Here is a 14299-nt window from a genome sequence, read left to right as displayed (position 1 = left end):
GGGGGAGTGTCCAATGACTCTACCGTAAACAGAGGTACGAGCAAAGTCACTGGCTACCGCCTGAACACGGGATGATTGTTGCTCTGTCAGGATAACGCGGTAGGCATCTGGAGAGGGAGGGTCCGACTGGGCCTCCGGATCCGGGCTGGGGGCCGCCATACCGCCAAGACTAACTGCAAGCTTCCGATGAAGAAAAACAGGCTGCCACCCAAGAAGGGGATGAAGCGGCGGTGGAGCCTGGGGGTGAGGCGGGCGAGGCGAAATGAAGGGTCGGAGGGGTCGAAGCTGAGGGCGGGGCGAAGGCTGCGGGGTGCGGGGAGTACGGAAGGGGGCGAGAGGGCGGGGGGGGGGGGGGGTGAAGTTGGAATGGCGGGGGTGGAGGGGTGAAGCGGGGGGGCGAGGGGAGCGGAATGAGGCGGAGGCGGGTGAAGCGAGGGGGTGAAGGAGCAGCGAGGGGGCGGGTTGGAGCGGGGTGGATGGCGAGGGAGCAGCGAGGGGCGGAATGGCGGAGGTGGGGCGAGGGCGAGGCGGGCTGGAGAGAGAGAGAGAGAGAGAGAGAAAAAAAAAAAAAAAAAAAAAAAAAACGAGGCGAGGCGACGCGGGATGGAGCGGAGGGGGCGGTTAGAGCGGCGGCGAGGGGGGGGTTAGAGCGGAGGCGAGGGGCGGGTTGGAGCGAGGGGGCGGGATGGAGCGGAGGTAAGGGGGCGGGATGGAGCGAGGGGGCGGGTTGGAGCGAGGGGGCGAGGGACGAGGGGCGGGTTGGAGCGAGGGGGCGGATTGGAGCGAGGGGGCGAGGGGCGGGTTGGAGCGAGGGGGCGGGATGGAGCGGAGGCAAGGGGGCGGGATGGAGCGAGGGGCGGGATGGAGCGAGGGGCGGCTGGAGCGGAGGTGAGGCGAGGGGTAGCGGGAGGGGTGGAGGTGGAGGCAAGGGGGCGGGATGGAGCGAGGGGCGAGATGGAGCGAGGGGCGGCTGGAGCGGAGGTGAGGCGAGGGGTAGCGGGAGGGGTGGAGGTGGTCGCAGCGAGGGGGGGGGGGGGGAGCGAGGGGGGAGGTAGGGGCTAACGGCGAGGGGGGGAGGGGAAGCTCGCAGGAGCGCTACGGAGCGACCCTAGACCTCTTCCTAACAACGAAGAGTCCATGCTTCAGAGATAAACCTATTTAGGGTTAGGGTTAGGGGATCTAACCCTTTCCTTTATAGCACTCTATAAGGTTAGTGCTATGGACATATGATCACATGATGGTGCTATGCACACATGATCACATGATGTTGAGCGTAAACTCTCAACATAGTGAACCACCTTCACCCCCATCTTCATTTTGATCCCCCTTTATCTTATGAGCACCTTGCAACAATATTGTAAAGCAAGGATGAGAAAGTTGTGGACTCCTATTGAGGCAAAATGTAATTTCTCATTGCCATTCAATTCTTCCAATATGCCAACGCCAATTGCAAAATACAAAATGCTAAAATATTGAATGTGGCAAGGAATAACTCATTCTTCAATTTATGTATTTGGGAAGGGAAGTGTGCCATGCATGCACTGTGTAGTTATACTTTATATTACATACATATTTTATATATTCATACATGTATTAAACATTTTTAAATACATTCAATCCTATGGTAGTTTTGCTATTTTTTTACAAATTCAAATTGGTTCTTTGACAACAGATTAAGCATCTTTTTTAATATTTGTTCTTTAGCATGAGGGAGTAATCAAGAATGAGAGATATAAGGATGGTGGATCCACGATTAGAAGGAAACACCATATTGTATTCCTAGTTGTTTCTCCTTGACAATTCTACGAGTATATTATTCATTCTATTATGTAAGTTACAATCTGTTACAAGTCCTTATAACATCAACTTCTACGTTATCATAGTCCCATATATGCACTTCAGGAACTTGTTCAGCCAAGGCCTTATTCATATAATTTAGTTTGAAAAAGTGCCAAGTTACATGTTCTTTCATTAGCTTCATAGTAAAAGTATTGCCTCTAAGATATGCAAGGTGATGTACCAAATCTTGCTTCTCATATTGATGATTCTATGTGATCATATTGGCCCTTTTGTTTCTCCCTTTTGTAATCGAAAAAATCAAATACTTTGAATGTGAATTAACGAAAGTACTTCAAACTTGAGCAAGAAAGCTTCTTTTGCGTTTACTCTTTGAGAAGCTTAAATCTTAATGAATCCTACATGAGATTAGCACCTGAACATTTGTAAGGAAATAAATACTACAAAATCAATCACATACATCATACTGAAGTGCGATCATCATTCCACTCTGTGATGACTAAAGATTCTTAACTGTTGCACCTTATGTGAGATGCTGATGATATCAGCAACCTATACATTAGTTATAGAATAAGCTTAACAATTTCAAGGGTAGGTTTGTCAAATCTCAAGAGAGGGCTTGTGTTGATATGAAAGTATTTGGATGGGCATCTTTTTGTAAGCTTTATAGGGGAAGACAATTTAAGAGTAGATTTCTACCCTTTTTCTCGAAAGTAAACCTTTTAAAAGCAAGCATAACCTTGGAGTAGAACCCAAATACCGAAGACATTGCCATAGTGAGTAAAGTGCCAACAAGGCAAACAATCCACAATTGAAGGTTTTCACGTGAACCAAACAAAATCATCGTGGGCACGAGCGAAGGTGGAGGACGATGCTGCAACGAATCTACGGATGATCGCTTCTCCTCCCGCCTTCACCACCATTCCTCCTACGTAAGCGTCCTCTCACGCATTCCCATCGCGCAATTGCACATCTCCTGTCATGCATCCTCTTTGTACACTTCTGAAAATTTTATGGATTGTTACAATTCATGCTGTCATATCTATTCCTCGCAATCCAATCAACAAATAAGGGAGCTTGTACGAGGGATAAAGGATAAGTCCTTGCGCTCACGATGATTGCAAAACGTCTAGTTCCCAGCCAAATTTGCGACTTTCAACTTCGAGACTAATCGGTAGAAACATACATGCAAAGTTGTTCCCACAGACTGGGACATTTATTCACTCTCTCAAGCCGCAGCCCATGACTCACAGAATGTGGGCCACGTCATATTTGGAACATTCTATCTTTTCTGCTTTCCTGTCTTAACACAAAAGAATGGCATGTGCCGGTCCTTTCACCTTCGTCAGTAGACAACGAGGAATTCCACGGCGTCCGCTCAGAAAATGGAAGGATGGGCTTTCAGTATTATAAAATTGTTCTCATTCCAAGCACCGCCTAAGATTACATCGTCAGGAGTCGGATATTTGATGTGCATAACAAGCGTCATTTCTGACTTGATACTCTCATCGTCGATCCGTAAGATAACTACTTGATTCAATAAGAAGAGACTAGAAGGATTGTATGAAGCATGATTTTGTGTCATATAATGCTTCTGTGCGCTCTACCTTTTCGTAAGAGCTAGATGATATCTTTTTTTTATTACACTATCTTTCTAAAAGTAATCTATTAATTCTTTTTTGTCGTACTCTAAATTCCAGGGTGGAAAACTACCATTGGAAATGGCATCCGCTTCACTAGCAACCGGGCTGCATGGTTTCAGAACTCGATCAATTTTCACTATGCAAGATGAGTTGAGCTGTAACAAAAGGAGAAAGGCATGGTTGTCCTCTTACTACAGACATCAATCACACAAGGGATGCAGCTTGCAGGCAGATAACTGTGGCCATAAAGAATTGTTGACGTCTCCAAAAGCACTTCCAGGAGAAGAGCAGCCTGCTGAGAATGATGACAGGGAAGATGATTCATCAGCTAGTAATGACATGTCTGATGTAAGTCAGTTCCGGCTATAGCTTAGGCCACACACTTTCTTAATTGGGATTCAACTAAGTGATGAGCAAATCGTTAACCAGCAGGAATCACTTTGAAGTTCTCCCCTCACGTTGCCCAGTTGACTACTCAGGCTGAGCCTGTATTGTATTGCTTAATGAATGTGTAGAAGAATTGTTAATTTGGGAATGGAAACGAACCCATCAAGTTGCTTTCTACAAAAGGATTGTTGGCTTACTGCAAATTTGTATCTCCTGGGACCAAAGTTGACGTTAACTGAGCTGATTTAGGAGGAAGATAATCTTAGTTCCAAATTGTTCACCTTCTAGACATAAGTAAAGCCCGACTTTGTGCACATAGTGGGACTGGATATATGAGAGGAGCCAACACTTTTGCTCTCATATAGATCTTGGTATTGGCTGTGTGTGTTTTAGCCTTGACAAACCTTAGGGTTTGCCTCTGTGGACTTTTCAATTTACATATGTACCTTCAAATGTCCATTCTTTTGGCAATGCCTATTGTGAAGGTATCACTTGTCTGCTTGTAGTTGTTTCTAGAAAGCTCTCATCTCTAGAATACAGTTTTTGAGGCAAGATGCTGCGGCACTTGGTTGAATCCTCATGCAAAGTTTGAAGGGATGTTAGATACCGATGTAGGGAAGAGAGTGATGTTTCTTATGCTAAATTTCTCTTTGAACCTGGTTTTCTATTGATGTACATGTCTGCAAGGTGAGATGGGATGGCTCAACAATTTACTCAATCTTTGCATGTTTGGTCTGGCATTCTGATGCAAAGGTATTAAATTGAGGGATGCTAAATATGTTGAATGTAATTTTACAGTAGATAGCAGGTCACAGTAACGTGGGAAGGTAAATTGCTGCTCTGCAGATACTTGTAACGTTCGTCGACTTGCTGATTTAACACTCTTCCTACCAAATTGATTATATTGTGTTTGCTGACATCCTTCCTTAACGTGCAGGTAAATGGAGATTTATTACGCAGAAAATTAGAAAACATTATTGGTGAGGATGATGCAACGTTCGGTGGGAAGGAGCTTGCCATGCTTATAAGGAACAAGTATGGAAGATCTTATGATGTCCAGCTTATAAAGAAGGTACCTGCTACATGCTCTGTATTTCCCCCTGCCCTCTCCAAGAAAAAGAAATTTCTATTTTATACCTTGAGAAACAATAAAAGATCAGCTATCCGTGAGGCGCTGAAAAGAAAGAGAAACTAGCTGCCATGCAGATTGCGTCTTCAGGGAGTAGTTTCCAACATTCAATGTGGTGGACTATACAACTAACGGCTCAATCCTTGCTCCCTAATTGAGCACAAGGTTTACATTATGTTTAGCCAGATGTGGATGAGGTTGGCACCTGGTTGAGTCTTATGTTTCCCCATCACAAGGTGCCGCACATTACATGACCACACCAAAAAAGTACTTTTCCACTTTCTTTAGAAGAGTTCCAAGCTTTTTGAGATATCCAATGCCTGGATCTCCTGATGTGCAATTGTTTGCTCCAGTCACCAAAAAAGCAGGAGATTGTCACCTTGATGTGAAAAGCATGCCTCCCCATTGTAAGCCAGGCTGACATGCCCCAGGTGAACATTCGATGTATATGTCTCGCCGGAGAGATGATCTTGAGCGAGCACTGGTAGATCCCCTTAAGCAGTGTGAGATCGTCTCGTGAACTCCCGCCATGGAATAGTAACATGCGCCATCACTCCTTATCTGGTCTAGTCAGGGACCAATGGGGGCTCTCCATGTGCCACAGCTAGAAGGAGATCTTCCAGGGTGAATGTCTGGCTCAAAGTTGAGACCAGAATGTGGAGACAACCTTGTATTGGATACATGCCGCTCGATCCAATGCCTCTTCCGTGAGAAGTCCAAGGGGAGGCTGCTAGACAAAGTCATTTGCCAAGGTGAGTACCATATGATTAGAAAGGCACCTGCACAGTTTGCATGGACTGCCCTGTCAAGCCAAGACCACTCACCAGGGTGTCAGTTGGCCAAATGGGGACAAAACAGGCAAAAGAACAGTGTTGGATTTGGCAAAACATCAATGCCTTTTTTTTTAAATCGTTGACCCCAACCTTTTTGGGGTCAATTAGATTTTTTTGTCAATGTTTGATTTTTATGACCTGGTCAATGCCAGGCTGACCAGGATGGCTCCAGCCTCTCCAGCCTGACAGCAACAATTCTTGCACCCTTCCCTCAGCTTCACCCAGCAGCAGCTCCCTCTCAGGATCCTCTCTAGTCTCTTAGCCCCCTCCATGTCCATTACTTACTTGGGATCCTTTCCCTTCTTTCATCCACACCTTCCCATCCTTCATCCACATACTCCATATCCAAAACTTATATGGGATCCAGTCCTAGCAATGGACAGCCAGCCATATAGCCTTAGCAGATCTAGCCTCTCCAGTGAGGATCCAGAAGATGTATTCAGCGCCCTTCATTGAAGGAAGCCAACAGTTGTATTCAGAGGTCCATTGGTGACTGCCAAGGCTATCAGTAATAAGGATAATAACTAGTATGCCCTTAGTCTTCTATTGTGGAACAACTATGTGCTTACTGTGATGAGTCTTATGCAAGCAAACAGTCTCTCTCTCTCTCTCTCTCTCTCTCTCTTCTTAGCTAGGATTGACAGTACTGCACACAGTAGCTAGTATGGGCACTGTTAGTGAGAGAGTTACGTAAGCTTCATTCCCATGAACTCTAAGACGGGTTCCACCGAGAGTGCCGACAAGTGTTCATCTGTGGGCCTCTACAATATCAGCTACTTTTTCTAACCTTTTGCCTAAGATTTGTTCATTTGGGAGATACTAAGATGTGCTGTCGTTGTTATACTCAATTGTAGCATGGATGAAAAGACTGCGGACTACTCTTTGATTAGCCTGCTTAAGTGCTAGCCATCCCTTTGATTGGATCACCATAATCTCTGGAATGGATGCTCGTGTGTGAGGAGGGGTTAAGGTATGGCCATGTATGAGGCATATGTTTATACAATGATCTACACCTACCAATGCACGATAATGACATCAATGGGGATTCCATGGTAGCTATTCCCCGCTGTGCATGATGGAGTTCATAATTTGCAACCTTGCCGGTGACAACCATCAGGATAAAAAGTCTTTATTCGTTTTACTTTTACAAGATGTGTTTAGGCGTTTTTCAGGATTTTTTATGCAGCCGACACCCATTCTATAAGGTTGAAGCCATGCCAATTCTGACGAAAAATGTTATGTGGAGAAAGATGAAATACTCTGGTAATGCCAGATGGTGTGGGATGGGATTACGATGATATATTCAGGGTTCTTTGGAAGGAGTAACATCCTCTATTTATTTGCAAAAAAACAAGGCAGCAAAGATAAACATTCTTAGACAAAGTCACAAATTAAAAGGCACAAAGATTTGGATATGAGAGGAGCTAATGCATTGTACTACGATTCACTCTTAATGCAGGAGTTCATGGGAAGACAGCTACTAGCAATGAACGTCATGTGGAAATATCGGGAACAGGCATACTTCTACCTCGTGCTGTCTGGTTTGCAATGATTTAGCTGGTTGTAACTGATGGCTTTTTGTGTCAAATCTTAACTTTTCTGCCTTTGTTTACCCAATGAGAATGTGACTGGAATGCACAGCGCTCATTCCCACTCACTGAAGAGGAGTACTTGCTGCACTTGGATGCTGTGGCCGACAATTTGAGGTGTTGGGGTGCTGTTTCCTATATCCGGAACAGTCTTGCCAAAACAAAAGAAAGGCCCCGAATTGGAAAGGTAAGTTTTTATTGTGAGATTGATTCTATGCTTGTTTCTTGGAATAGATATATATGTTAGTGCTCGCAAATTGTATTACCCCTTTTGTCCTTTTGCTCTCCTATCTAGTATGAGACAAAGCTTAGTTTTCTGGACAAGAATGGTTCCTTGCATCTTATATGCTTTTCTTTTGGGAAGAGATCTACAAACCACAAGATTAATTGTCATAAACTTTTTGTAGTACTCACTATGTGCGCGCGCGCGCGTGCAGCAATCTTTCTATGATTGTCTGCAAACTCATTATATAGACTCTGATGTATACTTGTCTTATACAGAGATCTTCTCTTGATGTATTGGGCACATCTTATTTTGGGAAATTTACTCTGCAACATAAAACATCAAAAATTTCAACCCCCCAAAAAAAAACAAGTGTGTGTGTTTGTGTGAGAGAGACATGTTGATGTAAGTGTGCTTCATACTGTCACAAAGTGACCACAATTATAACATCAGCAAATTTTGGAAGATCTGTGCCATAACGCTTTTGTGATCCCTGAACTGGCTGCAGGGGTTATGTTTTTCTTGTTCATGAAACAAGGGGTACGTTTTGCCAATCTGGGTGGAGGATATTTAGTCCATTACACCGCACAAGGTCAAATATATTAAAGGTTGAATTTATGGATCATAGGAACATTGAGAGATGTATTTATGGAACATACCACAAACCCCTGAGGTTATGGTGGGTATCATAAAAATATAGATCAAAACACTGAGGTGGTGAGTGGGTATAATATTCAAGAATAAGCAGAAGTGATAGACTGAAGTCAAAGTGAAAGCACACCCTCGTGAGTGGAACTGGAGGTCTTTCACACCTGCAAAACAAAAATTTTGTCATTTCCTAACATGTACCTTGAATCAAGTGTCGGTCATTAGTAGTTTCAGCTACATGTGGGCCCGACTGGGGCCCCATTGGGAGTCTTAATTCCGTCAGATTGATACTCTGGTGGAAGAGTTGTGAGAGAGTTCCGTGTTTGCATCCGTGTTTGCAGGAGACCTCATGTTGAGGTTCTTCCTTGTGCAAACTGTAGATTGTTGGAGCCTTGAAGCACTTTTCAAGGCTCATTGGAAGGTAGAACAGATCTCGGTGGACGATTTTCATGATTGGTCGAGCAGTCAACCCAAATGGCCCATCCTTGGCCCGTTGAAATTCTTACCACTTTTGCTCAGGCTTCTCAATAGCTTTGAGCCAAAACTCTCTGCCTATAAAGCTTCCACGCTCTCTAGCTCTTTGCCAAGCCATCACTGGCAACAGCCTGCGGAGCACTCATCAAGCAAGCTAGTGGATTTCTCGTGTGGCCCCTCTCCCAACTTTTCCTTGTCCCCCAAGTCCCACCTCGCCAAGATTTTCCCGACCAAGCCGCCTCCAGAATTTCATGCCCTTCAGCTCCTCAACTCCATTCTGCCCTGCCACATTCAGAAACAGTTAACAAGCAACTTCTGCTCCTTCATTCATAGTGATGAAAGCTTTCAAGACAACTCAAACAAATCAGCGATAGAATGTCAATAATGCTTCCTTGGATCTCAAACAATACAGAAGTCTTGTAGGTAAGCCCTTTGAATGACACCCTTTCATCTCTGTTAGATTCCGGAGATCAATGGCATAGTACATCATTCTTGGATTCAATTTTCAACTCCACTTGTGAGGCAAATCAGTCCTCAGCATGAGGACATTTCAGCATTGGTTCAGTCCTGCCATAGTGCGTTGATATCATGAGTTTTTGCCCTGGAGCAAATTGGGGAAGAATAATGTTCCAGAACTGCATTCATGATTTTTTTGCACAGCCCATGCTTGATGCAATTTTGTGATGTCATACAAGACTACCAGTTTGTCCGGACAGCATTCCCTCAGCATGGTAGCTCACATGCTTTTGGTACAGCTCATGCATTCTCTTTAGCAATCAAGGCTATTAGGCCTTCTTGCAGTCAGCTCCTTGATGAGCTTATGACAGATATTCAAACACTCCCATCGAAGATTATGTTACTTGAGCTTTCAGGATATTCAGGCTATTAGGCCTTCCCCATGGAATATGGTCTTCTACTATCATACCTTTTCAAGTTTATGGGCTATTACCACAAAGTAGATCTCTTATCTGCAAGGACCATACTTGCTCCTCCAGCCCCTGATGTTATGCAGTCCTTGGATCCCCCTGCCGACGGTGATCGTGCATTTTTAAATTATCCCCCATTATTCAACAGAGCTTATTCTACTTCTGCATACCTTATGCAGGTAGCACTGTGTCTTGGTTTTGTGACAAATAAGCATCTTCTCAATTGTCTCGATCAATGTCATATCCGTATTTCTCTACAGATCAACTTCACAGTCACAATCAATCAATCTTTGATCTAGGAGGACTTATTTCTTTTTAGCCTAGTTCCATCTTCTCTTCAACCTATTTTTTGGTTTTTCTTCCCAAAGGTGAAGAATAATTTACAACTTATGAGGGGGAATCAAAGGTTAAGTTGTACATGATCTACCCATGTAAAGAGTTTTGTTATATAGTCACTATGCTCAGCACATACCACTTTGATTTTTTTAGTTTTCTTTTTCAGTCTTGGTTGCTATCATACGCCCCCAAAAATCCAAAAAGGTATCTTGTATATGCAATTAAAAAGGGGATGTTAAGAATAGTGTACATTGCACTATTCTAGAGAGGACCATAAGGGAATAGGAATAATCCCTAACCCTAATCCTAACCCTAAGGGATTAATGTGTCACTAGAGGCTGAATATGACAAAAAGGAGCAGTACGCCCCAGAAAATCCAAAAAGGTATCTTGTATATGCAATTAAAAAGGGTATGTTAAGAATAGTGTACATTGCACTATTCTAGCTTGCATTGCAGTCCCCCATAATAGTGACTTCTCCCTTTGGCTTGAAAGCAGTAGCATCGGCCCCAAGCATTGGTGAAATCAGCCTTCTTAGATTAAAGGGTGATGAGATCCACTTTAACTATAGCATACACAGTAAATAGCCAAACAATTAATCACCACAAACTTAATCACAGGGAGCTAGAGCACTCCTACTCAGAAACAAGGACACCGATTGGCCCCAAACGCTGGCGCCCCTTGTGGTATTTCTTTAATATTCATATAAAGCCAAGCGGCTGATTACAACGTCTCCCGAAAGCTGCACCACATGCAAACCACTACGTACAGACTTCCAATATCCTACATACCTTGCAATCCCCTTGCTCAACCTTATATGGTGAATAAGCATCCAATTACTAGGCAATCCTGCAATCTCCTTGCCAACCAAGTGTCCAAAGGCATCCACTGACTGTGCACTTCCTGCACCTACACAACCTAGTGCCCAACCAGCCAGACACGGCTTAACAACTGCAGAAAAGTCCCAGACAGCCAAACTCTGGTGCAATCAATCCACCAAGCACTTTGCATCCCAGAGGCTCAAGGCAGACATGTGTAAATTACGGGAGTCGCAAATCAAAGGTCTCATAAATTCACGTCCTCTTGACGATTGGCCACAAAGTGAGAAGGGTTTATCATGGCTTACTGCTACATATGGGGAATAATACATTGAATTATAATGTGGGATGTAACAATCGGCAAGGAAATATTGTTGCCCTGCTTTGTGCATATCTTGACCCAGATGTGCCTTTCTAAGACATTTATCTTCACCACGTGCACGTTGTTACCTAGGGATTTGTGAATGAGACATTCGAACCTTTCCCGTCCTTGCTTATTAGAGCTTTCTTTGGCATCCAGGCTAAATGTATGCAAGAGTCATCATTGATGGGTCTTTTGCAAGCATCATATTCCTAAGCTTCAGCCAAAATACAATATTTGCATATGCGACACCTAATCCACCAGCTTATTTCCTCCATGGGTAACCATAGCAATTTCAAAAGCATATCTTTAGGGCATGCTGTTGGTCCATGGCCCCAATAGGTTGCATGCCCCTAGGCAGGATATTGGGGTTCCCCTTGTGTGGTGGGATTCAAAGGTGCTGTTATTTTTTACATGCTTCGAGGCATGTCCTATGATCCCAAATACTATGACATCACGAGGAGATATCTCTATCTTTTCAACTATGGTTACATGGATATGAGCAGAGTCATGTGCCATACTTGATACATGAGTCCACCCGACTCAGAGAGAGACTCATGAGGCCCACCACAGGAAGAGTCTTCAACGGTAGGAGATCATTGACTTCTTTCTAACAAGAGAAGTGTTTGGGAGGCAAAGGGCAATGACTTCTTTCTAACATAAGTGTTTGGGAGGCAGCTGGATGCTAGAGACGCCATGTAAGTAGGAGACTGGATATCGGACCTAAAGCTACCATGCATAGGAAACATTTTGTGAACATGCGGATGCCGAAACGGGAATGTTTCGGGAAGGGGGAATGTGGACTCGGAACAGGAACATGTCACATGACACATTATATCGCACATCATCATATGACATGCAAATATAAACACAGAGTGTAAAGGGAACAGGAGAGCTTGAGGAAAGTGAGGCTTACGTGGAGGTAGGAGAGTAGGGTAGAATCTTGAGGAAGAGTGGAGTAGAATGGCGAGTTGTAGGAAAAACAGCTTATTGAGAAGGGGTTGGAGCGGAAGGGCAGTTAGAGAGGCTAGGGGGAATGAAGGATGCAAGCCAAGGGCAGGGGAGTGAGACAAGTTGTAGGAAAAACAGCTTATTGAGAAGGGGTTGGAGCGGAAGGGCAGTTAGAGAGTTTAGGGGGGATGAAGGATGCAAGCCAAGGGCAGGGGAGTGAGGCAAAGTGCTTAGAATGGCACTCCAGGGCTGTTTTACAGCTCGCAGGACATAGGACCAGTTACTACGGAATGGGAATGTTGGATACGGGAACAAAAGTGTTTCATGAAGGGGGAATGATAGGAAACCACGTCATAAGACATGTCATATAAACATGGAGAGAGGGAAAGGGGCATGGGAAAGCTTGAGGGAAGACTGGCTTGCATGGAGGTAGGAGAGTGGAGGGTAGAAGCTTGAGGGATATTGGGGGGAGGGTGGAGTATAGTGGCGGAGTGCACTCATGGAGTGGAGAGTGGAGGGAAAAGAGCTTAGAGAGAATGGGGTGGAGTTGAAGGGTAGTTAGAGAGGCTAGGGGGAGTGAAGAACGCAGGTGAGCGCAGGAGGAGAGTTAGGCAAAACTCAAAAAATGGCACTTTGTAACTGTTTTATAGCCTTCAGGCTGCCATGCCAGGCACCAGATCTCAGAACGTCAAGGAATGGTGTTCCAAAAACTTCTCAGGACGCTGTTCCAGGATTGCTCTACCCACATGGCACCGGGAACGTTTGAGATGTTCCTCATATCCTTGTTGCTCCAGGACGGCGTTGCCTTGTTCCAAGCAGGGGGGACAGCATATTTTTTGGTAACTATGATAGGGCAACTGCCACCAATCACTCACATTCTTTCATCCTTTTGAGAACCCTCTTTGCCACCTAACATAGTACAAATTATTCGCACTCTCTTCCTGCAACTGTTTTTTTTAAAGACCTGCATGCAATCTCGGTATGCTCCACCTCAAATTCTGTGGATTCTACCTCAAAAAACTCTGCAGTCTATTAAACCAGTCTGCATGTTAATGTATCTTCTTCTGCGATCTGCAATGTAAGGCATTTTACAGTGTGCAAACTCCTAGGGCATTTGATCTCCTAGGGCATTCAGTCTCTTGAATTCTGGCTTAGCCTACAATCTGAGTCCTCAAAAAGAAGACATCAGAGTTTCAGTTATGTTGCTGCATCCCCCATAAAGGATGTACTTTGCTACTGGAAAACTCATCTTCTCTCTCTGGTGTCGATGCATCTACTATTGAGAATCATCCTCTCTACTTCTTCATTTAAAGACAGAAATCTGCCAGAAATGTGGCCATCGCTCCTACTTTGTCTCCTTCATAGAATTGTTAATCCTTTGCAAAACAGTCAACTTGGTGGGCACTGCATCTGGGGAGTGGCAAGCAGCAGACACGAGAAGCAGCTGGCTGATGCGGGGAAGGGAGGGGGGGGGGGGGCGGGGGACACGGGGAACGGGAACCCCTGTGGGTTGGGGGAGTCCCATGGAGGAAGGAGAGGGGAGAGCAACACCTGAGAGAGAGAGAGAGAGAGAGAGAGAGAGAGAGAGATGTGCATGCATTATGAGATTAAGCTCATATATAATGAATTTGTCAATGCCATTGCCACATGCGTGTTGAGGTGTGGATCTATTTGCAGTAGTGTAAGTCTTTCTGGGTCTTGGAATTTATACTGATGTTTAAGGAGAAATGGGATAGGTTTTGCTTTTCTTAAGGATGTAAGATAGTTCTTGCACTGTTTTATATTCTTTGAAGTTTGAAAATCTGAGGACAGAGATCTTTGGTTCCAAGTTCTATCTGGAACAGAGTGATTTTGTTGCCCTCGTTTTATTTGGATTTTCCCCTTGTTGAAATGATTGCCTTGTTTGGATCCAGGCGGTAAGCATTTTTATTGACCTAGATGAATCTGGTGGCCGTGCGAATGAGTGGATATATAGATGACATAATGCCAAAAAGAAAAGCCTTCTTGTACAGTATTCTGAAGTGGAAATGTAAATCTGTATTATGTAATTTTGGTCTGCAGAGTTTATACTGCATAGTTGGATCATTTTGGGTTGTGGGAGGCATGAGGGTGTGAATGGAATGTGAACCATAAATTCTGCAAGGGTTTCACTTTATTTTGGTTACGGGGCTTGGCTAAGTGTCAT

The 14299-nt window shown here is 44.4% G+C and overlaps 1 protein-coding gene across 1 annotated transcript; it reads left to right on the top strand.

Moving 5' to 3' along the window:
- The first annotated feature begins 2539 nt into the window (after positions 1-2539).
- LOC147906351 (uncharacterized) lies at positions 2540-14299 on the top strand. The gene is made up of 6 exons (XM_087384305.1): positions 2540-2729; positions 3498-3788; positions 4765-4899; positions 7249-7305; positions 7431-7565; positions 14028-14299. The coding sequence occupies exons 2-6, from the start codon at positions 3519-3521 to the stop codon at positions 14091-14093; spliced, it is 663 nt and encodes a 220-aa protein (XP_087240431.1). The 5' UTR covers positions 2540-2729; positions 3498-3518; the 3' UTR covers positions 14094-14299.

The sequence above is a fragment of the Dipteris shenzhenensis genome, chromosome 1 (assembly GCF_047967505.1).
Source record: "Dipteris shenzhenensis isolate YYH24624 ecotype China chromosome 1, Dip_SZ_1.0, whole genome shotgun sequence".
Classification (NCBI taxonomy): domain Eukaryota; kingdom Viridiplantae; phylum Streptophyta; class Polypodiopsida; order Gleicheniales; family Dipteridaceae; genus Dipteris; species Dipteris shenzhenensis.
This window is presented reverse-complemented; position numbering and strand designations above follow the sequence as displayed.

Coding starts and splice junctions, on each gene's coding strand:
- LOC147906351 (XM_087384305.1), top strand. CDS start 3,519: ATGGCATCCGCTTCACTAGCAACCGGGCTGCATGGTTTCAGAACTCGA. Junction 4,900..7,248: donor ATGTCCAGCTTATAAAGAAG/GTACCTGCTACA, acceptor CTCTTAATGCAG/GAGTTCATGGGAAGACAGCT. Junction 7,306..7,430: donor TGTGGAAATATCGGGAACAG/GCATACTTCTAC, acceptor TGGAATGCACAG/CGCTCATTCCCACTCACTGA.